Source organism: Mus musculus, chromosome 5 (genome assembly GCF_000001635.26).
Source record: "Mus musculus strain C57BL/6J chromosome 5, GRCm38.p6 C57BL/6J".
NCBI lineage: Eukaryota > Metazoa > Chordata > Mammalia > Rodentia > Muridae > Mus > Mus musculus.
The window spans coordinates 137,821,145-137,846,284 of NC_000071.6; the positions used below are offsets into that span (position 1 = coordinate 137,821,145).

General features: G+C 45.8%; 2 protein-coding genes across 5 annotated transcripts in view; one reads left to right on the forward strand and one right to left on the reverse strand.

Annotated features, from left to right (window-relative positions):
* The window catches only part of Zcwpw1 (zinc finger, CW type with PWWP domain 1), a 35,465-nt gene extending 33,988 nt beyond the window's left edge, over positions 1–1,477 (forward strand). For 2 of the 4 annotated variants that reach the window (XM_030254625.1, XM_006504585.3), the window contains exon 16: positions 1,010–1,470. In XM_030254625.1, the coding sequence (XP_030110485.1) occupies positions 1,010–1,323 (314 nt within the window). In that variant the 3' untranslated portion in view covers positions 1,324–1,470. Of the gene's footprint in view, positions 1–1,009 lie in introns of all 4 variants that reach the window. The other 2 variants (NM_001360023.1, NM_001005426.2) reach the window with 1 other exon arrangement.
* On the reverse strand, positions 808–15,134 carry Pilra (paired immunoglobin-like type 2 receptor alpha). Its single transcript, NM_153510.3, has 7 exons — positions 14,891–15,134; positions 14,187–14,573; positions 9,984–10,184; positions 5,710–5,740; positions 2,859–2,905; positions 2,612–2,643; positions 808–2,453 (listed from the first exon to the last, which is right to left on the reverse strand). The coding sequence occupies exons 1-7, from the start codon at positions 14,973–14,975 to the stop codon at positions 2,328–2,330; spliced, it is 909 nt and encodes a 302-aa protein (NP_705730.1). The 5' UTR covers positions 14,976–15,134; the 3' UTR covers positions 808–2,327.
* Positions 15,135–25,140: the final 10,006 nt, after the last annotated feature.

Genomic DNA, 25,140 nt, shown 5'->3' on the forward strand with positions numbered 1-25,140 from the left:
GCAGGAGGAGCTGAGAGTTCTACATCTTTATATGAAGGCTGCTAGCAGAACACTGGCTTCCAGGCAGCTAGGGTGTTGGGTCTTAAAGCCCGCACCCACAGTGACACACATACTCCATCCAACAAGGCCACACCACCTAATAGTGCCACTCTGTGGGACAAGCATATACAAACCATCATACTGCCCTTGTCTGTTCAGAAAATACTGTTTCTACCACCTCTGGCCCTGATACTATCTTTTGGCCCCTCTCTTTTTCAAAGATCCTTGAGTCTTGGTAGAGGAGTATGCCATGTTCCATTTAGGGCTATGCATGCTGTAGTCTCTTATTCTCAGAATGTTGGCCACTTGAGAGATGACACCTAATACAAAGAGAAGCATCTCTGACAAGGACTGAGAGTTGCAGTGATCTGTGGGGAGGCAGTAAGGTATTAGGAGTCATTTTAATACTGTGCCCATTAAGCTGGATAATGGTGTTGGATTTCTCCTAGCGCCTGCGATCTGTCTACGCACAGGTTCCACTACCCACAGGGCCAGGTATGGGCTCCATCTTATGGACTAAGCCTTAGGTTCCATTACTGGCTTGAGTTTTGACATTTTGTGTACTTATTTTCACTGTCTGTGTTTGAACCACGTGTATGCCTGGTGGCTAGAAGAAGGTGTCATATGTTCTGGAGCTGGAGCTGCAGATGGTGTGAGCCACTGTGTGAGGACTGGGAATTGAAATCCAGTCCTCTATAAGAGCAACAAGTGCTTTTCACTGCAGAGCCATCTTTCCAGCCTCTTTGACATTTCAGATACAAATGTGCTGAGACTCAGGTTTCAAATTTATTGACCACCCATGCTGAATACATAGCTGACCCAAGGCTAGAATCCAAGTGTGACCTGAAAGCCCATATTCCGTATTTTGAAGAAGATTATCCTTTCATATGTTTTAAACAAGAATTCAGAAATCTGGCTTGTAAAAACTCAGGGTACGTTGACTCTTAACTTTGTCCCTTATTTCCTTTAGTCCCTAAGAAAAAATTTAAAGCTCCTGAGAACAAGACTTCAGCCACCAACTTATCTGAGGAGAAAGAAATTAAAATTGTGTCCAAATGCCCTACTCCATCAGCTCAGCATGGGGCTTGTCCATTGGGAAAGGAAGGGCTTGTGCCCCACATGCCCCCGACACAGGAGGCAGCAAGTTTCCCTCCTGACGATGATTGCTCCAGTGACCTGGACTTGGAGCAACTCATGGAAGACATTGGAGAGCCAGAAGAGAGAGGGGAGATGCAGCAGAGAGGCAGCTCAGAGGAGTTCCTGGCGGCCCTCTTTGAGGAGTAGAGTATTCTGGTCCCCCTGCTGTTGTTTGCCTGCAGGGAGAGCCTCTCATTTCTTCCCGAGCAGCTGATAAATGTTGGGGTTGTTGACCTGCTCTGTTGTTCAAGTCAGCTGTGCAGCCTGGGTTAATAAAGCAGGTCTCTGGAATTACTCCTGAGCTGTGCTTTGTGTGTGTGTGTGTGTGTGTGTCGCTATGGCAAACTGCCATCTCTGGAGAATATAGGAAATTGGGGACAGCAGTGAGACCCAGAGCTGGGAGAACCTCTAGAAGATCATGTTTGGGCTTGAGCTACTTCTGGGAACTGCATGGCCTTAGGCAAATGCCTTGGCCACCTGGTGTTTATTTTAGTTCCATGTCTCACACCATCTGTCTAGGCTTTGGGCTGATGTCCAGTGCCATGGTACATGAGCAAGTACACTGTGTGCAGGTTATTATAGTCACAGATGTGGGTGCATGTCATGGAGTCAGTCTATCTGCCAGCATTAGGATCTCTTCCTTGCCTTGGGCTGCTAGAAAAAGTGATGGGGGGGGGGGGCTGGCGAAATGGCTCAGTGGGTAAGAGCACCCGACTGCTCTTCTGAAGGTCCAGAGTTCAAATCCCAGCAACCACATGGTGGCTCAACAACCATCCCCAACAAGATCTGACTCCCTCTTCTAGAGTGTCTGAAGACAGCTATAGTGTACTTACATATAATCAATAAATAAATCTTTAAAAAAAAAAAAGAAAAACCAAAAAACAAAACAAAAAAAAAAGTGATGGGGGGGTCCTTAGAGGGTGAGAAGTCAAGGGTCTCATCAGTGCTCTCTTTAGATTCATTTAGGCAGATTCTGTAGATCTTTTTATTTTTGTGAGAAAGGCCTAGGAAGTTAGAAAAAGGAACTTGGAGTTTCTCAGTTTGTCTGTGGTCAGACCTTCTGATGAGTGAATTTCTGTGTCTGCCTGTGGGAAGCTGAGAGTCTTCCTACTAGAAACAAAGGTGACTCTAAGAGTGTCATCCAGACCAACTTATTTGGCCTTTACGATGGAGTACACAGTCTCTTCCTGGGGGTTCCCATGGACAGGCAGGTTGGGCGCTGTTCCTGGTGAGGTCGGGCTTGAGAGGGAGATGGAAGCATACACGATGTTATTATCCTGAGGGAGAAATGAGCAGTCAGATGGTAGCAGTGCGGTTGTGGGTACCATAAGGCAGCAGCTGCAGCCTGAGTGTCCTGCCCACACCACAGGCCTCTACCCCTCCACTGCCTTCCACACCCTTCCACTCTCTTCAGGCCTGAGTCTGAGTTGCTTACCTTGGGGTTTTCTTTGGGATCCATACATTGTCCTAAAGAAAAAGGAACATGGAGTACTGAAGTCAGACAATGTGATAGGAGAGCAGGCAGATGGCTGGGAGTTCCCACAGTGAGGTGGGGACCTTGGTTACGTGGAAGGACAGTGGGGAGGTGGGAAAGGAAGTACTGAGGGAATGCTTATGGAAGTGTGGGGACTTGGGAGAAGAAGGCAGAACCAAGTGTGGAAACAAGGAGCTGACAGGATTACCTTCATGGCCAACACTCTCATGTTTCTCACTGGTTTCCAATGGCTCCCTACACAGGATCAAGATGAGCAACATATTAGAGGCTGGACATGAAAGAATTAAGACATTGGGTGCTGGGATGGCCCAGTTAGTAAGGTACTTGTCACATAAGCATGAAGACCTGAGTTAAGATCCCCATACCCATATAAAGCTGGATGCTAGAGAAGCAGAGACAGGTAGATAAATCCCTGCAGCTCACTGATCAACCGGCCTAGACTAACTGATGAGCTCCAGACTCGGAGGAAAAACCCTGTCTCAAAGATAAAGCAGGGGGCCGGCGATTGAGATCCCCAGGACCCATGTAAACAGGGCCCATGTAAAAGATGCAGGGCACAGTGAGCCTTGAAGAGGGAATGGAGACAGGTCTCTGAAGCTCATTGTCTGAGCAGCCTAGCCAAGTTGATGAGCTTCAGGTTAGTGAGAGACCCTGTCTTGAAATGAAGGAGGGGAGAAAATGGGGGAAAAACACCTCATAGATCTCTGGCTTCCACACACATGAACACACAAACACAATATAGATGCAGGAACACAAAATAGAAGGGAGAGCGACTCAGGAAGATGTGACATTGACCTCTTACCTCCACACACATGGGCACATGTGCATCTGTACATGCATATACACACAGGAACATGTAATAACACACACAAAACTGGGCATTGTTATCTATGTGTGTAATCTCTGTACTCAGGAGGTGGAGACAGGAGGACTCCTGATACTCACTGGCTAACCAGTTTGGTCTAGTTGGTGAGTTCCAGACCAGTGGAAGACCCTGTCTCAAACAACAACAGGAACAACAAGAACAAAATCAAGTGGGGTCTGGTGCAATGACTTAGTGGTTAAGCCTTTGCCATTAAGACTGACGACCTCAGTTTTATCCCAAAGGACCCCTAAGGCAAAAGGAAAGATCCAATTCTCAGAATTTGTCCTTGGTTTTCCACATGTGTGCCATGTCAAGCTCATACACACATATGTATGCATGCACACAAAATGTAATAAAAATAATTATTTAAAAAGTAGATGGCATCTGAGAACACATGCATGCACACATGCAATTGCACCCACACGCAAGCCACATGCACCAAAGGTTCCCTTTTCGTGGTCTCTGCAATCTTGAGTAATTGCGGATGAGCATGATGGTGTTAGGCCCTCACAAGTAGGCTCTCTGGAAGAGGATGAGGGACTTTGGTAAGGTAGCCTGGCCAGGGTCTCTCAGCACTAGTTAAGGGTGAGTCATTCTAGGAAATGTAGGGAGGAACAGAAACCAGAAATAGGAAGAAGCAAGCATATCTCCTCTCATTACATTGGTTATAACTAGAAGGCAAAAAAGTTTCATATCTTCTGGGTAGGTGCTCAGGCTTTGTTCTTGGAAGAAAGTGTTGAGGCTTTGCCTTTTATTGTCTATTGTAATGCTAAGTGCAGGTCCCCAAAACCTGGAGTCTGCTCATAGCTCCTGGGACCCTGCCCCCAAGTTAATTCTGATTGATGAATAAAGATGCTAAAAGGCAGTAGCTGGGGAGAAGAGACATAGGTGGGGAGGAGGTTTTCGGAGGCTTAGAGAGAGGAGACCACAAGGAAGGGAGAGAGGACAAGGAAGGAACTGCTATCTACAAGATGAACTTGTAGGGGGGAGAGAGAGAGAGCTGCCATGGGGGCTAGGCATAAAGAAAACGTGGCCATGTGGGCTGACCAATTGGAGCTAAGAGCAGTCCAGATGAAACATTGTAACTAGTTGGCTTTATCGATAAGGAAATGGATTCTAACAGCATGGAGGGTAGATAGTTGCCCAGCTATTGTGCTACTTAAGGCATATTAAAATACAAAGGCTGTGTGTGCCTTTCATTCAGGAACATCAGTGGTCTAAGACACCGGGATATATATATATATATATATATATATATATATATATATATATATATATATATATATATATATATATATATATACAGACAGAAGGGACCTGAGCTTGGATTGGAGGAAGAGCATCTGGCCAAAGAAGGAGCAGGGAGAGAGGAGAGAGGGAGGAGGCTGGGTGTGCATAGCCAGTTGAGTGCTTGCACTACAAGCAGGCCTCTGGGTCCCATCCAAAGCATCTCATAAACAAGGTGTGGTGCACTGCCTGTCACTCCAACTCTTCGGAAGGGGAGGCAAAAGGATCAGAAGTTCAAGGCCATTCTTGGCTACATAGTGAGTTTGAGGCCAGCCTGGGCTATACGAGACTTTCTCAGAAAAAGTGGGGTTGGAGGAGGAAGGCTTAGAACAGGCAATGTATGATAAGGAAAGGAAAAGACAGAAAGGAGAAAAGGGCAGAGAGGTTGGAAAAGGAGAGATGGGGAAGATCTAGAACAAAGGATTCTGGGGTACAGGGTGGGGGGGCTCACCAACGAACCAGAGAGAAGAAAAGAAAAGATGGGAGAGCTGGGTGAATCCAGGTGGCTGTTCAAGGCTGAGAAGAAACCAGACACAAAGAGGGAAGCTTAGGAAACAGGAGAGAAGACAGACCGTATGAGGCATGGGGGATGGGGGGTGGGGTGACGGAAGCTGTTCTGAGAAGGAAACTCCCTGAGACTCTGCTGCACTCCGATCAGTGTGTGAAGCTGGTGGAGGTGAAGAAGAGCTTGGTGCCACAGAGAACGGAGGAGAAAGCAGACAGGATGAGCCAGGGGTGGCCGAGAGAGGGTGTGAAGAGCAGGATGAGCCAGGGGTGGCCGAGAGAGGGTGTGAAGAGCCCCTGGGCATGGTGGCTCTCCTTTTATTTTCAAATGTTATCTGAAGGGCCTGGAGAGATGGTTTATCGGTTAAGAGATAGCACTCACCTGGCTGGGATTTCAGCTTTAGTCTTCTGGCCTGGGGGTGGGGGGTGGGGGTGGGGGGGTGGGGGTGGGAGGAAGAAGAAACATGGTCAGTGTGACATTGGTGCTGATCCTCCATCATCCCTCGCTGTTCAGACCACCTTCAGAGGATGGAGGTGGGCAAAGAAACTGCCCGGGCAGTCGAGGAAGAGCCTGGAACTACTTCTGCAGCCCTATTGTCTTACTAGCAACCCTTCCTCTCAAATCTCTGCCTGGTCCAGGCCCCATTCTGTCTCCTTTGCATCCTTGTCCTCCACCTTACCTTGAGATCCTTCTTATCCTATACTGGATTTATACCCTGCCATGAATTTATTATATGGCAGGAGGTGTGCCACATTTGTCAAAGGCCAACTTGCAGGAGTGGATCCCAGGGGACATAACTCAGGCTTGGAGATCGATTCCTTTACCCTTTGAACACAACTGTAGCTTAAAAACATTTTTTTTAAAAGAATTTTTTAATGATGTGCATCTGTGTGGGGGTATGTGCACACGAGAGAGCAAATGCCTGCCGAATTCAGGAGAGGGCTTCAGATACTCCTCAGTCAGTTACGGGCGGTTGTAAGCTGCGATGTGGGGCGAGGGGTTGCTGGAAACAGAACCCCGTTTCTCTGCAAGAGCAACCAGTGCGCTTAAGCGCTGAGCCATCCCTCTAAACCCTCTTGCAACTTTAATAAATGCTGAGAGCAGGCAGTGGGAGGCCTCCATTATTGGCCATCTTGTTGTTGTTGGTGTTTTGTTTCCTTTCATCTTGTTTTGTTTGTTTTTGATTCTTTTTACAACGTTGCCATTTTAGTTTCAATGGGAATTCTTTCGAGTCCACTGGTGGTTGTTGTAACGTAGATGCTTTAAAAATTATACCGTGATTTATTTTTATTGTATTAATGTTTTGCCTGCTTGTGTGTCTGTTCCATTCATGTGTGCCTGGTCCCTGTGGCAGTCAGAGGAGGGGATCCTATCCCCTGGAACAGGAGTTACAGGCAACTCTGAGCCACCGTGTGGGTGCTGGGAAGCAAACCCAGGACCTCTGCAAGAGCAGCCAGTGCTCTTAACCACTGAGCCATCTCTCCAGCCCAGCATAGACACCCTAACTACTTTCCCCATTTTTATGAATGAGAGAGTTGTGTCCTAGTCTCTTCTTTTTTTGCTTTCCTTCAACAATGTTACCCACAGTGTTTTGGAGAACAAGTTATCTGGCTCCTTGATTTTAGCCTTTTATCTGAATGTTTTACTCTACTGTCTTAGGTTTACAGTTATATTTTTATTTGTGTGTATGTGTGATTGTGTGAGTGTGTATCACATGAGGTCCCACACCCAAGGAGGCCGGAAGAGACCACTAAACTCCTGAAGCTAGGCTTACAGGTGGTTGTGAGCTGCCCCATGTGGGGTGCTGGGAACTGAATTGGGGCCTCTGGGAGAATAGTAAATGTTCCTAACCACTAGGCAATCTCTCTGTGTTCTTTCTTCTGATTTAAAATACAATTGTTTTGTTGTTGTTGTTGTTGTAGAACAACTCTGTTAGCTCTGTAAGGACAGCATTTCAAATATAATATATTCCCAACTCTGGCCAGCTTGCCCCTGTGGAGGTTTGAATGAGAAGCCTTCTCCATAGGCCCATCTATTTGAACACTTGGCCAGGCCGGGGAGGCTATGGTACATTTAGGAGGTGCAAGCCTTCTGGAAGGAGTGTGTGCCGCTGGGTGTGGGTTATGAGATATATTTGCCCTGCCTCATTTCCAGCTTCTCTCTGGTTTCTGCATATGCTTGAAGATGTGACTGTCCAGTGTCCTGCTTTGTCCTGCCCCACCATTATTAACCTTCCTTCTGGAACTGCAAGCCAAAAACAAAAAATCTTTTCTCTACAAGTTACTTTTGGTCCTGATACTTTGCCACAGCAGCAGAAAAGTGACCATTGCCACACACCCTCAAAAATGGCTTCCTCTTTCGGCCCCTATATGGCTGGGTGGTTGCAGTCCCTATGTGGCTTGGTGGTTTCATCACTGATTTTCAACAAATTTGAGACTTGTTCCTGTTCTCTGGTCCCACGTATTCATGTTGGGGCCTGAACTCTCCCTAGGAGCCACTTCACAGTCTAGTCACTTCCGCACCTCAGGATGACCTTGGCCGTCCTTGCCTGCATCTTCCACACACTGTGGTTATAATCAAACTGAGCTAGTCACGATGTCTGAATGCTTTTGCCTCGAGCTTTTCCTGAATCTGGCCGTTCCTCTTTGTGTGCTGCCCTACTGTGTTAAGCTTTCACAGCCTTACCCACCTCCAACCTGTTTGTCACACCATAAGAACGTAATGTTAGACTCCAGCTGCGGCTTCAGCCACAGCACCTATAGCTACCCGGTTCTCTCTCATGGATACACTACTGGGACACTGTGGCTCTCCAGGTGACAGACTTCCATCCAGGCTCAGAGTTTCTCACCTGGGAAGTAATTTTACGTCAAAGAGGGTATCAGGGGCCACACATCCTGCTCTTTCCTGGCACATTTCTGTCTTCCTCTTGGTACAGTCTTATGCTTGAAGTCACTCCCATCTTCAGAAAATTACAAAGAAACCCTGGCTGCTTTTTTTAAAAGCCCCTGCCATATTGGGGCTTGAATTCTCCCTAGAGCCCTCAGCAACTGTTATCTTTCTGTCTGTCCATGGAATTGCTAACTTTTAAAATAAAGTCCTTCCTTTCCAGTAATTTGTCTCAGTGACCCTCTTGCACCCCCATCTGAGACCTTCCACACACATTGATGTCATCACAGCAAAAAGCTGGGGTGGCCATTTCATTTTGCCTCTGGTCTTGGAGTCCTTAGGACCTGACTTACAAGGTTTCCCTCTGCCATCTGCCCCCTCCATCAGCACCACACACCACAGGAGTTTTTAATATGGTTTCCTTTTCCTGGAAGGCCAGGAAGTGTCCTTTACATGGCTCCCAGAACTTTCCTGAATATTTTTGTAAGGGAGGAAGTGGGGTTAAGATAAATTCTCATATAGTCCAGGCTAGCCTTGAACTCGCTATGGTAATTAAGGCTGCACTTGAATTCAAAATCCTCCTGCCTCCACCTCCTAAGTGCAGAGACTGCAGGTGCAGACCACCATTGACTGTCATTGTTTTTATTTTATTATATTTATTAATTTACCATGTATGTGAGTATGTTAGTATATACATGCCATGGTAGTATGTGTGTGTGTGTGTGTGTGTGTGTGTGTGTGTGTGTGCACGTGCGTGCACGCGAGTGGGCTCTGGTCATTTCCAGTGCCTTGACCTCTTCGGCTATCTTGCTGCTTCCGACTGTCAGTATTTATTTTTTGACTCTATATTATTTGTCTTCCTTTGAGAGTTCATCTAGCTACACACCTTTCCTCTGACTGTGTCTGTTAGTACCACAGCTCCTTCCAGGATGAACACTCAGCCCTCGGGACACCTCCCCCATCACCACAGAGTTAGGGGACCTCATGCCTCATCTATTTATGCTCCTACAGTTTCAAGTCAGATTTTGGGAAGTGAATGAACACAGCTGAGCTGAGGCAACTTCCTGTCTGCTCTGCTTTCTCCCTGGCGTTCTCTCAGACAGGCCCTTTTTCCTGTGAAAGCCAAAAGGCTGGTAACGACTGACTAAATCTACAGAGAAGAACCAAGATGTGCCTGGACTGGGCAGTTCATCAATGACCCTGCGGAAGCTTCACTTGAGGAGCCGACTTAAAGCAGACTCTGAGGGGGATTAGCAGCGCACATCCGCAGCCATCCAAACCAAACCAACCCTGACAAAAAGACTCTAGTTACTCTAAGCACAGGCCTCTGAGCCTGACTCTGGATTGAAGAGGACGTCTTCATAGATCTGCACCTGGAAGAGAGGGAGGGAGGAGGCCAGAAGCCAACCTTTGCTATCACTCTTCAGTAGCTATCCACGTTGTTGTTGTCGTCGCCGCCTTCGTTGTCATCATCCTCACTATTTTATTTATTTTTTAAAGACAGGGTCTCTCAGTGGGACCTGAGGCTCACCGATTAGGCTTGTATGGCTGGCCAGCAAGACCCAGGGATCATTCTGTCTCTACCTCCACAGCACTGGGGCTCCATGCATTATGGTGACAGAACTCTGGTCCTCATACTTGTGTGGCAAGCATCTTACTGACTGAGCCATCACCCGAGCCCTAACGATCACCTTCAACAACTTTGGCGTAGATTGTTCGGTGGAAACACCTAGGAAGTGTGACTGAGGGTGCAGTCTTGAACCACTTACCTTGCCTTCTTCTCTTCCACCAGAGGAACACTATCAATCCCAAAACCCCAACCAGGAACACAGCAGCAGCCGTTGCCAACCCAACTGTGGTTTGCAGATCCAGGCCACCAATGTTAGCACTCTTGACTTCTGTTATGTCATTTTGGGTGTGTGCAGAAGTTGCAGCAGTGGTGCTTGGAAGTGTAGTGGGGGTGCAGGTGGCTGGAAGAGAGAGAGGAAGTCAGCGTGGAACTCCCTTGCAGGAGTGAAGAACGATGCCTCTGCTGCCCTCTGTGCCCATCAGACTACTGAAGCAATGGGCTCCAAGGAATTGGAATCACCCAAGGAATGCTGGGAGAAGGACGAAGTTGGAGCCTGGAGCCAGCCAGAGAAAGAACTGGTCTCCCGGGAAAGAGAGTTAGTTCACATGCTTCTGACAGCTCCTCAGAGCAGCTTGTAGGAGAGATGAGACAGTGATGGCTCACTGGTGGGCGGGGCTACACGGGGGCGGGGGGGGGCAACTGGGCCTGCTTAGCTATGTCTTCTATTTAAGTCTAAACCTCAGATCAGGACCTGTCAAAACCCCAAATATGGACTTAGCACAGGGGCACTGGACCTCCTTGTTCCTCTTCCCAATTTGGCCATGTTGAGCAAACCCTCTTTCCATTGCTTGTAACGGTGACTTGTTCCTTTAATTGTCCTATTGAGGACAGATGGCCAGGCCTGGCTTGTTAGAGCTTCCAGGGTCCAGGCTATGACTCTATACTCAAGTAACAAGTGGGTTCTTCTTGAATCGGGGAGGACATGAGTATCTTGTCTCCTGTGAGGGATGTGGGTTGGGGAACAACTCTCAGAAGCTCACACAGGAAGAAGGGGACAAGGGCAGAGGCTGAAAAATCTGGTGAGCAATGATGGCTCGCTATTTCCTGGTAGGATGGTCTCAGACCCTCATGTCCATTGTCAGTTACAAAGAGCAATCTCTAAGTCACACACATAAAAAACACTCTTTTTCTAAAAACAATTCTCATTAGAACAGAAACAGCTGCAAGGGTGGGCAACGTTGTCCCTAAAGTCATGGGTTATTAAATGAAAATAGGCACAGCTTACTTGCCTGTGAGTTTATTGGTCAGGGAGGCCTCAGAGGCCCTTAGCACAACATAGGCTATGGCCACTGCTCTCGGTTACCCACCATAACTAGATGGTAAGAACCTATTGCTGAAGACACCCCTCACTTGTGATGTAGGTGTGATCAAAATACATTGTTTAAATGCATGGAATATTCAAATAACAAAATAGCACCATTTAGCCATTTATTTTATTTATGTGTACAGTGTGTACACACACACACACAGGGTGGAGGTGTGCACCTGAATATGCATATGGAGGCCTGAAGAGGCTTATGGTGTCCACATTTTCCATCTATTCCCCAGGGTACAGTCTCTCCATGAAATGAGGGCTCAAGTGTCTGCCATATTGAAAGCCAACAAATGCCAGCAATCCTCCTGCCTCCACTTCCTTGGAACCAACGTTCCAATGTTACAAATTTACAAGCATGTGCAGGGCCACCCAGCCACTTATGTAGATATTGGGATTTTGAGCGTTAGTCTTCACAATCACAAAACCAGTGCCCTTAACGTCTCTTGACTTTGTCCTTTTTCTTTTTTTTAAAAAAAAGATTTATTTATTATTATACATAAGTACACTGTAGCTGGTTTCAGATGCACCAGAAGAGGGCGTCAGATCTCATTACGGATGGTTGTGAGCCACCATGTGGTTGCTGGGATTTGAACTCGGGACCTTGGGGAGAGCAATCAGTGCTCCCAACCTCTGCGTCATCTCTCCAGCCCCCGACTTTTTCTTTTAAAAGACAAAGTCCATGTAGGCTAGACTGGCCTTGAACTTGCTGTGTAGCTAAAATGACCATCAACTTCTGATCTCTGCCTCTACCTCTGAAGTCCTGGGAATGCAGGTGTGTACAACCCCCCAAAATCATGTGTGGTGGCGCACACCTTTGATCCCAGCATTCAAGAGGCAGAGGCAGGCAGAGCTCTGTGAGTTCAAGGCCAATCTAGTCTGCATAACAAGTTCTAAGCCAGCTAGGACTGTATACTGAGACCCTGTCTCAAAAAAAATTATTGTTATTGGCATAAATGTATGTAACATAAGACAAGCACTTGAACTATGCAATATATGGTTCAGTAGCCTAGAGCGTATTCATTTTGTTGCACTTCCAGCATTTCTATTCAATTCCAGAACTTTTCTCAATGAAATATTTCCTTTGTTGCCCTAGTGGATTTTAACAGGGCATGTATTAAAAGAGAATGGGCAGGAATGCTAAGTTAATGAAATAATTAAAAAGAAAATACAGATTAAAGAACCCCTAGTGGAGGGGAGGTGTAACTCATTGGCAGAACCCTGGTCTTAGCGTGCATGTGGGGACAAGCAGAAAAAACGTGGTGTGTCTGACTGAAGCCAAGAGAGACATGGCTGCCTTGCAGTGATTGCTAGACCAAGCAAGCGCCTAACAGACTATCTCAAAGGCCAGGAGAGAGCATCAAAGGAGGAAGAGGGAGGGGTCTGGGAAGAAAGGAAATTCCAGAAAAAGCCGTTTAGGGAACATGTAGGAGGCACAGGAAACACAGATGCATGACTGCCTGGCCAGTTCTGGCTGTAGAGTTTATCCTGGACCAGTACAGGGGTCAAGATGAGGTAGTGGTTTGCCAGGGAAGGTGGGTAGGTCTAACCTAGAAGGGACAGCCCATTTATCACTGGCATTGCTGAGAAGTGACAATGTAATTACTGATAATCAATTGTTATTTGACAATGAATTTTATATTTTATTTTCAATACATTTATGTTTTATTAAATTTTTGCACACACATATTTGTGTCTGAGTTCATCTGTGTTTATATGTATGTGTTTGTATGTGTATGTGTGCCTGTGTGTGCCTGTGTGTGTGTGTGTGTGTGTGTGTGTGTGTGTGTGTGTGTGTAGGCCATAGGCCAACGTTGGGTGCTCCTTCCTCAGACATCATACACCTTATTTTCTAAGTCAGGCCATGTGAGCACCTGTAACCCACAACACCATGGGAAATGGAGACAAAGGATCAACAGGGCTTCATTGCCCAGTCAGCCCAAAACAGTGAGCTCCAGGTTCAGTGAGAGACCCTGCCTCAAGGCAATAAGGTGGGTCTTGCTAGAGGAGGACTCCCAATATCCACCTCTGGTTTCCACAAGCACAAAGTGGGGCATATGTACACACACACACACACACGCACACACACACACACACACACACACTCACAAACTCATACATATGCTTATACCATATATCCATGCTCCACAAAATTAAGACAGAAGGGAGGCAAGCAATAGAGGAAACTCAAGCAGAGGCCTTTTGTCTATGGATTGAGAGAAGCTTGGAGGAAAAGGCTCCCTTTCAAGGCCTGTGCATCACCAGTGTGACCCTGGACAGGAATTGAGCTCTGCTGGCGTCTGTGTCTTCCTCTGTACATAGACCATGAGAGTGCCCAGCAGTGGTGACTGACAGAGGCTGGGGTAATACCCACACAGTGACTAGGCTGGGCCTGAGTGCACTCCGTGTGGATGCAGTTACAGCTGCAATGGGGGAGATGAAGTAAACAGAAAACCTGATCATGCTCTAAGAACATGAGGGTCCACGTGGGAAAGACAGGAGTTGAGGAGGAAGGAGGGAGAAGAGGCAAATAAGGGAGACGAAAAAAGAAATGGAGGGAGAGATGGGGGACCCAGAGGCACATAGGGACTAGACGCTACCTACTGTGGTAGCCATGAGATATAATGTAAACCCTCCAGTTAACCAATACCCTGATGCAGGACCAAGGCAAGCCTGCTCCATCCTAGAGAAGCCAGATACCCATGGATTTCTAGCAGCGAGGGTGGGAGTGGACAGGATGAATAGTGCCAGATTGGAGAAAGGAGCAGGAAACTGGGCCCTCTGGGAAGAGTTGAGGCCAGGAAGTAGGGTGGTAAGACCGAGGGTACAATGAGGGGCCAGCTCAGAGAAAGCTGCTATGGTTTGCAGATGATTATGGAGAAGAGAAAAGACAAAGTTGGCAGACCTCTGGGGAGGGGAGAGACCACAGGAGAAAAATCTGTGTGAAATATCAGAAGTTTAGGCTCTCTAATGACATCTATGGCATAAGGAAGCCAGGGGCCACCAAAGGCAGGGCTGGGATGTACTCACCATTGGTCACATTGAGTTGGGTCCCAGGAATTGACTGCCAAAACTGTATGCCTTCTGTTGTTTGCAGAAAAACTCTGCCAAAGTACCGGGTCTGGTCAGACTCCTTCAAGTTCAGGATTCTGAGGACTCCAGATGTCTGACCCTGTGTCCAGTTCAGGATGAGCCGGCCCTTGAAGTGCTCATGTATGAAAGGCAGGGAGGAGTTGTAGATGAATTCCCCATGGAAATCCTTCCATCTCCAGGCTATGCTCATCTGTGGATCCTTGGCCAACTTCCAGGGGAAGTAGAAGGAGAAGGGGATGTCGATGGAGCCACCCTGGACTCCAGAGCAGCTTTCAGGTTGGTTGACCCCAAAGCCATTTTTTCTGTTGGATCTTTCTGAATTTCCTGGGAAGGATGGGGAGACTCTGAAGCCACTGCAGGGGACAGTGACAGGAAACATAGAAAGGACAACACAGAACATTCTGAGACTTCTTGCACAGGCAGGGCTGAGACACAAGGCAGGACTGTCCCTAACGCTAGTGGGACAGGAAAGAGAGTGAAGGGTTGGGTTGGGCTCCCTCTGCAATGTTAACAGACTCTTGGGGCAGAGGGTCCTGGCTGGCTCCTCTAGCAGACACCTGTACACATGACTCCCTTCTCTTCCCAGCCCCACTGTCCCCTCCTGAGGTTAAGTCCCTGCTAGTGAGGTCACTACCACTCACCAGCATGCAGACAGGCTGATGAGAGCAGAAGCAGGATCTGAGCCATGGCTGGAGTCCCTCCAGGAAGCGAGATCAGCAAAGCCATCAGGAAGGCAAGGATGCTCTGTCTAGGGACACTGGAGTGCTCAGGAGTCCAGAGAGAACCAGGGTAAAGTGAGACAGATCCCCAGGCCTTCACATGTGGAGGACTGAGTTGGGGCAGGACCTCTCCATCTCCACCTCCTTGTGGCCAGCAACTTCCTTTATTGATCTGGCTTCTTTTTTTCCCATGTTGCAGAAGATCCGCCCTGTGGTCACTGACAACATAACTGGACTTTGGCCCAGCCCCCATTGTTGGCTTGGAGACATGGCTTTGTCCTCAGGAGGCAGGGCTCTCCTCTCTTCCACCTTCATCTTCTATCTTATCTACTGTTTTCCATTTCCTAAGTGGCTTGTAATCTCTGTTTCCCTTCCTCTATTTTTCTTCTATTCTTTCCTTCCCCCTACTCAATCTCTTTCTCATTATGTCTCTCATCATGCTGGTTGTCACATTTCTCTCTAATTATCTCACCTAATGAAGTTGTCAGTTTCTAAATCACCTCAGACACAATGAGGAAGGTGTAATTAAGAAACACAGTAAGTCCCAGGCCCTAGCACAGTAACCCCCTTACCCTGCTCTTCCTTCCCCCTCTCTGTTCCCATCACAACTTGCCCTTTCTTGTCTTTCAGGGAGCCTTCACAGTGCCCAGGCAGAATCAAGGCTTTGAGGATCCTCTCCACCTTGCCCTGATCTCTGTGGCAGAGCCTCCAACTTCCCTGGGCTTCTTGGACAGTGACTCTAAAGCTACTCCAGTTTCTAAAGGAGCCTTTCTGCCTCTCCTCCTCCTACCATAACACTCACTCAGAAGAGGATAACAAGGATCAGAGAAGTCAAGGCACATGTCATACAACAGCCACATGGCTCATTGACTGGACTTTAGTCACATTGAGTTCTTGGAGTCTTCCATTCCACACAGAGACTTCAGTTTACCTGCTCAGTGCTGCCTCTGAGGAGGCTCTTTCCACAAAGCTCTTGAGTGACTCCCTCTAGTTATGGCCACACTAGAACCTTCTTTGGACTAAGTGGGCAAACACAGCTCTGAGCAGCTATGTGTCATTCATGATGTAAGGCCTGGGACATGGCTGACAGTGGACACAGCTGGCCTGTGACTTGGGTTGAAAGGTTGGGGCAGAGGCTGTGGTGACCTCAGGGCTGGTTCTAAAGAGGTTCAAACTACTCTTCCTCAGGACATGGTGCCATCAGCTTCCTGAAGGGCACAAACACATGATGGTGTCAGAGGAAGTGGCATCAATCTCCCTGAGTGACATGTGCAGAGGCCTCTTCCCATTTCCTTAGGTTCCCTGGCATTGATTGCCTTGTTCCTGCTTCCCTGCAGCTGGCTTTGCAGCCTGCCCTCTCTCATGTCTGCTTCTCTGACTCCCTTCACAGTCCCCATGGTCCTCAGATCCCTTGTTCTGATCCAGACACAAACTGTCATGTCCTGACAGTTTGTATTCATCTGTATTCATAGTACCCTTGGAGACACTGAGGCACAGAGCCTATGGGATGAGTTGGCCCCAGATGGAAGGTTAGTCAGATCAGGGACTAGGGGTGTGTGTGTGTGTGTGTGTGTGTGTGTGTGTGTGTGTTTAAATTCTATCTCAAGAAGCCCAAAGTGGTCCTAAAACTTAGTATATAGCCAGAGATGACCACGAAGGACTAGCGAACCTCCTGCCTGGTGCTCCCATGAGCAGAGATTCCAAGTGTGCCCCATCCTGTCCCTTTATCTATTGTTGGACATAAAACCTTTGGTTGGACTCTGTGGAGGGCAATCTGACAGGTGAGAGTTTGGAATACAGAGGCCAGCAGTCTCTGGGACAGGCGAGAGCCACAGAGCCTCTGAGGCAGCGCCATTTTCGGCTCCAAACAACCAGCCACATTCCTGGTCAGAGCACAGGTGTCTGCCCGGCCCGAGAAGCTTCTGCCTCAGGCTCTGTGGGAGCCAGCTTGGTTCCGGGACTCCGTGGAGGGCAGTCTGCACAGGTGAGAGTGTGGAATACAGAGGCCAGCAGTCTCTGGGACAGGCGAGAGCCACAGAGCCTCTGAGGCGGCGCCATTTTCAGCTCCAAACAACCGGCCACCTTCCTGGTCAGAACACAGGTGTCCGCCTGGCCGAGAGGCTTTTGCCTCAGGCTCCACGGGAGCCACCTTGGTTCCGGGACTCCGTGGAAAGTAGTCTACACAGGTGAGAGTGTGGACTACTGAAACAATGGCTTCTGTGACAGGCCAAAGCAACACAGCTCTGGGAAAGATCCTGTTTTGGGCCTTCATCTTCGGCCAGGAGGAGGTCCAAACACCAGATAACTGTGCACCTTCCCTGAAAGAGGAGACCTTGCCTGCAGAGACTGCTCTGACCACTGAAACTCAGAGGAGAGAGCTAGTCTCCCAGGTCTGCTGATAGAGGGTAACAAAATCACCAGAGGAACAATCTCTAAACAGAGACAACTATAACAACTAACTCCAGAGATTACCAGATGGCGAAAGGTAAACGTAAGAATCTTACTAACAGAAACCAGGACCACTCACCATCATCAGAACCCAGCACTCCCACTTCGCCCAGTCCAGGGCACCCCAACACACCTGAAAAGCTAGACCTGGATTTAAAAGCATATCTCATGATGATGGTAGAGGACATCAAGAAGGACTTAAATAACTCACTTAAAGAAATACAGGAGAACACTGCTAAACAAGTAGAAGACATTAAAGAGGAAACACAAAAATCCCTTAAAGAATTGCAGGAAAACATAACCAAACAGGTAGAAGACATTAAAGAAGAAACACAAAAATCCCTTAAAGAATTGCAGGAAAACACAACCAAATAGGTGATGGAATTGAATAAAACCATCCAAGACCTAAAAAGGGAAGTAGACACAATAAAGAAAACCCAAAGTGAGGCAACGCTGGAGATAGAAACCCTAGGAAAGAAATCTGGAACCATAGATGCGAGCATCAGCAATGGAATACAATAGATGGAAGAGAGAATCTCAGGTGCAGAAGATTCCATAGAGAACATCGGCACAACAATCAAAGAAAATGGAAAATGCAAAAAGATCCTAACTCAAAACATCCAGGAAATCCAGGACACAATGAGAAGACCAAACCTACTGATAATAGGAGTGGATGAGAATGAAGATTTTCAACTCAAAGGACCAGCAAACATCTTCAACAAAATTATTGAAGAAAACTTCCCAAATCTAAAGAAAGAGATGCCCATGAACATACAAGAAGCCTACAGAACTCCAAATAGACTGGACCAGAAAAGAAATTCCTCCCTACACATAATAATCAGAACAACAAATGCACTAAATAAAGATAGAATACTAAAAGCAGTAAGGGAAAAAGGTCAAGTAACATATAAAGGCAAGCCTATCAGAATTACACCAGATTTTTCACCAGAGACTATGAAAGCCAGAAGAGCCTGGACAGATGTTATACAGACACTAGGAGAACACAAATTCCAGCCCAGGCTACTATACCCAGCCAAACTCTCAATTACCATAGATGGAGAAACCAAAGTATTCCACAACAAAACCAAATTCACCCATTATCTCTCCACGAATCCAGCCCTTCAAAGGATAATAACAGAAAAAAACCAATACAAGGACGGGAGCCACGCCCTAGAAAAAACAAGAAGGTAATCCCTCAACAAACCTAAAAGAAGACAGCCTCAAGAACAGAATGCCAACTTTAACAACAAAAATAACAGGAAGCAACAATTACTTTTCCTTAATATCTCTTAATATCAATGGACTCAACTCCCAATAAAAAGACATAGACTAACAAACTGGCTACACAAACAAGACCCAACATTTTGCTGCTTACAGGAAACTCATCTCAGAGAAAAAGATAGACACCACCTCAGAATGAAAGGCTGGAAAACAATTTTCCAAGCAAATGGTATGAAGAAACAAGCTGGAGTAGCCATTCTAATATCTAACAAAATCGACTTCCAACCCAAAATAATCAAAAAAGACAAGGAGGGGCACTTCATACTCATCAAAGGTAAAATCCTCCAAGAGAAACTCTCAATTCTGAATATCTATGCTCCAAATACAAGGGCAGCCACATTCATTAAAGAAACTTTAGTAAAGTTCAAAGCACACATTGCACCTCACACAATAATAGTGGGAGACTTCAACACACCACTTTCACCAATGGACAGATCATGGAAACAGAAACTAAACAGGGGCACAGTGAAACTAACAGAAGTGATGAAACAAATGGACTTAACAGATATCTACAGAACTTTTTATCCTAAAACAAAAGGATATACCTTCTTCTCAGCACCCCATGGTACCTTCTCCAAAATTGACCACATAATTGGTCACAAAACAAGCCTCAACGTATACAAAAATATTGAAATTATCCCATGCATCCTATCAGATCACCATGGACTAAGGCTGATCTTCAATAACAAAATAACCTATAGAAAGCCAACATTCACGTGGAAACTGAACGACACTCTTCTCAATGATAACTTGGTCAAGGAAGGAATAAAGAAAGAAATTAAGGACTTTTTGAAGTTTAATGAAAATGAAACCACAACATACCCAAACTTATGGGACACAATGAAAGCATTCCTAAGAGGAAAACTCATAGCTCTGAGTGCTTCCAAAAAGAAACTAGAGAGAGCACACATTAGCAGCTTGACAACACACCTAAAAGCTCTAGAACAAAAGGAAGCAAATTCACCCAAGAGGAGTAGAAGGCAGGAAATAATCAAACTCAGGGGTGAAATCAACCAAGTGGAAACAAGAAGAACTATTCAAAGAATCAACCAATCAAGGAGCTGGTTCTTTGAGAAAATCAACAAGATAGATAAACCCTTAGCCAGACTCACTAGAGGACACAGGGAAAGCATCCTAATTAACAAAATCAGAAATGAAAAGGGAGACATAACAACAGATCCTGAAGAAATCCAAAACACCATCAGATCCTTCTACAAAAGGCTATACTCAACAAAACTGGAAAACCTGGATGAAATGGACAAGTTTCTAGACAGATACCAGGTACCAAAGCTAAATCAAGATCAGGTTAATGATCTAAACAGTCCTATATCCCCTAAAGAAATAGAAGCAGTCATTAATAGTCTCCCAACCAAAAAAAGCCCAGGACCAGATGGGTTTAGTGCAGAGTTCTATCAGACCTTCAAAGAAGACCTAATTCCAGTTCTTCACAAACTATTCTACAAAATAGAAACAGAAGGTACTCTACCCAACTCATTCTATGAAGCTACAATTACTCTGATACCTAAACCACAAAGAGACCTAACAAAGATAGAGAACTTCAGACCAATTACCCTTATGAATATCGATGCAAAAATGCTCAATAAAGTTCTTGCTAACCGAATCCAAGAACACATCAAAACAATCATCCATCCTGACCAAGTAGGTTTCATCCCAGGGATGCAGGGATGGTTCAATATACGGAAATCAATCAACGTAATCCATTATATAAACAAACTCAAAGACAAAAACCACATGATCATCTCGTTAGATGCTGAGAAAGCATTTGACAAAATCCAACACCCATTCATGACAAAAGTCTTGGAAAGATCAGGAATTCAAGGCCCATACCTAAACATGATAAAAGCAATCTACAGCAAACCAGTAGCCAACATCAAAGTAAATGGTGAGAAGCTGGAAGCAATCCCACTAAAATCAGGGACTAGACAAGGCTGTCCACTCTCGCCCTACCTATTCAACATTGTACTTGAAGTCCTAGCCAGAGCAATTAGACAACAAAAGGAGATCAAGGGGATACAGATTGGAAAGGAAGAAGTCAAAATATCACTTTTTGCAGATGATATGATAGTATATATAAGTGACCCTAAAAATTCCACCAGAGAACTCCTAAGCCTGATAAACAGCTTCAATGAAGTAGCTGGATATAAAATTAACTCAAACAAGTCAATGGCCTTTCTGTACACAAAGGATAAACAGGCTGAGAAAGAAATTAGGGAAACAACACCCTTCTCAATAGTCACAAATAATATAAAATACCTTGGCGTGACTCTAACTAAGGAAGTGAAAGATCTGTATGATAAGAACTTCAAGTCTCTGAAGAAAGAAATTAAAGAAGATCTCAGAAGATGGAAAGATCTCCCATTCTCATGGATTGGCAGGATCAACATTGTAAAAATGGCTATCTTGCCAAAAGCAATCTACAGATTCAATGCAATCCCCATCAAAATTCCAACTCAATTCTTCAACGAATTAGAAAGGGCAATCAGCAGATTCATCTGGAATAACAAAAAACCTAGGATAGCAAAAACTCTTCTCAAGGATAAAGAACCTCTGGTGGAATAACCATGCCGGACCTAAAGCTGTACTACAGAGCAATTGTGATAAAAACTGCATGGTATTGGTGTAGTGACAGACAAGTAGACCAATGGAACAGAATTGAAGACCCAGAGATGAACCCACACACCTATGGTCACTTGATCTTTGACAAGGGAGCTAAAACCATCCAGTGGAAAAAAGACAGCATTTTCAACAAATGGTGCTGGCACAACTGGCGGTTATCATGTAGAAAAATGCGAATTGATCCATTTCTATCTCCTTGTAGTAAGGTCAAATCTAAGTGGATTAAGGAACTCCACATAAAACCAGAGACACTGAAACTTATAGAGGAGAAAGTAGGGAAAAGCCTGGAAGATATGGGTACAGGGGAAAAATTCCTGAATAGAACAGCAATGGCTTGTGCTGTAAGATCAAGAATTGATAAATGGGACCTCATAAAATTGCAAAGATTCTGCAAAGCAAAAGACACCGTCAATAAGACAAGAAGGCCACCAACAGATTGGGAAAGGATCTTTACCTATCCCAAATCAGATAGGGGACTAATATCCAATATATATCAAGAACTCAAGAAGGTAGACTCCAGAAAATCAAATAACCCCATTAAAAAATGGGGCTCAGAGCTGAACAAGGAATTCTCACCTGAGGAATACAGAATGGCTGAGAAGCACCTGAAAAAATGTTCAACATCCTTAATCGTCAGGGAATTCAAATCAAAACAACCCTGAGATTCCACTTCACTCCAATCAGAATGGCTAAGATCAAAAATTCAGGTGACAGCAGATGCTGGTGAGGATGTGGAGAAAGAGGAACACTCCTCCATTGTTGGTGGGATTGCAAGTTTGTACAACCACTCTGGATATCAGTCTGGCGGTTCCTCAGAAAATTGGACATAGTACTACCGGAGGATCCAGCAATACCTCTCCTGGGCATATATCCAGAAGATGTTCCAACAGGTAAGAAGGACACATGCTCCACTATGTTCATAGCAGCCTTATTTATAATAGCCAGAAGCTAGAAAGAACCCAGATGCCCCTCAACAGAGGAATGGATACAGAAAATGTGGTACATTTACACAATGGAGTACTACTCAGCTATTAAAAAAAATGAATTTATGAAATTCCTAGGCAAATGGATGGACCTGGAGGGCATCATCCTGAGTGAGGTAACGCAATCACAAAGGAACTCGCACAATATGTACTCACTGATAAGTGGATATTAGTCCAGAAACTTAGGATACCCAAGATATAAGATACAATTTGCTAAACGCATGAAATTCAAGAAGAACGAAGACCAAAGTGTGGACACTTTGCCCCTTCTTAGAAATGTGAAAAAAACACCCATGGAAGGAGTTACAGAGACAGAATTTGGAGCTGTGATGAAAGGATGGACCATCTAGTGATTGCCATATGCAGGGATCCATCCCATAATCAGCTTCCAAACGCTGACACCACTGCATACACTAGCAAGATTTTGCTGAAAGGACCCAGATATAGCTGTCTCTTGTGAGACTATGCTGGGGTTTAGCAAACACAGAAGTGGATGATCACAGTCAGCTATTGGATGGATCACACGGACCCCAATGGAGGAGCTAGAGCAATTACCCAAGGAGCTAAAGGGAACTGCAACCCTATAGTTGGAACAACAATATGAACTAACCAGTACCCCGGAGCTCTTGTCTCTAGCTGCATATGTATCAAAAGATGGCCTAGTTAGCCATCACTGCAAAGAGAGGCCCATTGGACACGCAAACTTTATATGCTCCAGTACAGGGGAACCCCAGGGCCAATAAGGGGGAGTGGGTGGGTAGGGGATTGGGGGGTGGGTATGGGGGAATTTGGGATAGCATTGAAAATGTAAAACACGAAAATACCTAATAAAAAAGTAAATTAAAAAAAAATAAAACCTTTGGTTCTTTGCATGTCAGGAAAGTAAGTGTGGGAAGCCACATGTGCCGTTGCAGGGTGGCGCTGGCTTCCGCTGGCTACCACGTATACATAGGCAGTAAAGTTTTTTTGCCAAGATGAAGTTTTGAGAATTAACCAAAATTAACCAATCAGATGAGAGAGAAGTTAACCAATCAGATGAGAGAGAAGTTAACCAATCAGATGAGAGAGAAGTTAACCAATCAGATGTTGGCATGCAAATGATGTGGTAAGCATAACCCAAGCACAACCAATCCGGGTGTGAGACATGCCTCTCCTAGGCCTATATAAGCAGCACCAGTTCTGGACTTAGGGTCTCTTTGCCTCTGCAATCAATCTCTCCCAATAAACGTGTGCAGAAGGATCCTGCTGCAGCGTCTGCTTTGCTGGTGAGTAGGGCACAATGTGCTCAAGAAGTGGTGCTGAAAACCCAGCAAAAGAAACATCTTCAGGCATGAGCGAAGACCCCCTGCTGCAGGGAGGATTCAGAACTGCATCGCGGGGAAGAAGCGGTTAATAAAGTGTTCCCGTAAAACAGACTGCTGAGAAGGATCTGGAGTGAATTCAGAACTCTTCAGCTGGGGAACGGTGGTAATGAAGTGTTCCTGCAAAACAGACTGCTGAGAAGGATCCGACTGCGAGGATTCAGAACTCTTCAGCTGAGGAATGGTGGTACTGGTAAGTCTCCCAAATTGATCCCTGGGTTAAAGGGGGGTATGTTTTTTAAGAAAAAGGAAAAGAAAATGGAGGAAAAATAAAAGGAATCAGTGATAAAGAAAAGGAAATAGTGAAGAAAAGGAAAAGGGAAAGGAAAGGAAAGGAAGGGAAAGAAAGGAAAGGAAAGAAAGAAAGGAAAGGAAAGAAAGGAAGGAGAGAAGGGATAGAGAGAAGAGAAGGAAAGAAAGGATTGAGACGATAAGGTTCCCGGCTTTGGGACAAGTTAAGGTTCATGAGTTATGCTTTTTTCTCCCATTGACCCTTTGTGGGTAGGTCTGATAGTTTTGGTCTTGTTTGTTCTGATATATGGACTCTGTTACTGTTTGAAACTGTGTGTAGAGGCAGTCAAGACAGGTCAGAAAATCCTTACAGAGCAACAAGAAAGTATGTCAGAAAAGAAGGGCTTAAAAAGAAAAAAGAAAAAGAAAGGAGACAAAGTGTTATCAGGTAGACAGAAAGGACAAAATAAAAGAGCCGAGGTGGAGGAGGAAGGCGAATTAGCTTCTGCGCCCCCTCCCTATGCCTCCTCGGCAGCCACCTATAGGTGGACCTTCTGTCCGGAGGTTTGGAGAGAGGTTAGATTCTCCTTGCTGGGATGTCCTATTTTCACTGACCAAGCAGGGCAGAGATATCATGAGCCTCTAGATTTCAAAGTAATCAGGAATTTGGCTGAGTCAGTGCGGACGTTCGCATGGCTTAACTGCCTCCTATACTGTGGCTCAAGTAGAGGCCTTGAATAGACACTGCATGACGATGTCTGATTGGGCAGTCTTGGTGAAGACATGCCTTTCACCTGGGCAGTATTTAGATTGAAAAGCCTTCCTTATTGAATTTGCAAATGAAAGGGCAGCGGCTAACTCTGCTGCAGGAAATCCAGCATGGGATTGGGATTTGCTGCTTGGTCAAGGTTGCTTTGCACAACAACAGACAGGATATCCAGTGCAGGTGTTTGAGCAGGTGAATCAGATTGCCATAAGGGCATGGAAATCATTGCCCACCTGTGTTGACAGTGTTGACGAGGACGAGAGGCTCTGTTTGTTTCCCCAGGATCACCGACAACAGCTGTGGGTCCCAGAACGGCTGACCAGAGCAATTCAAAACAAGCAGAACTATGAGAACATGGATGTTCCTGTGGCTGAGAATGCTCCCGCTAGTGAGAACTGAAGAGCTCTGTGTTCTTGAAACCATGCCGTTTACACATTCGGGTGTTTCCTCAATTCTTTACATCTA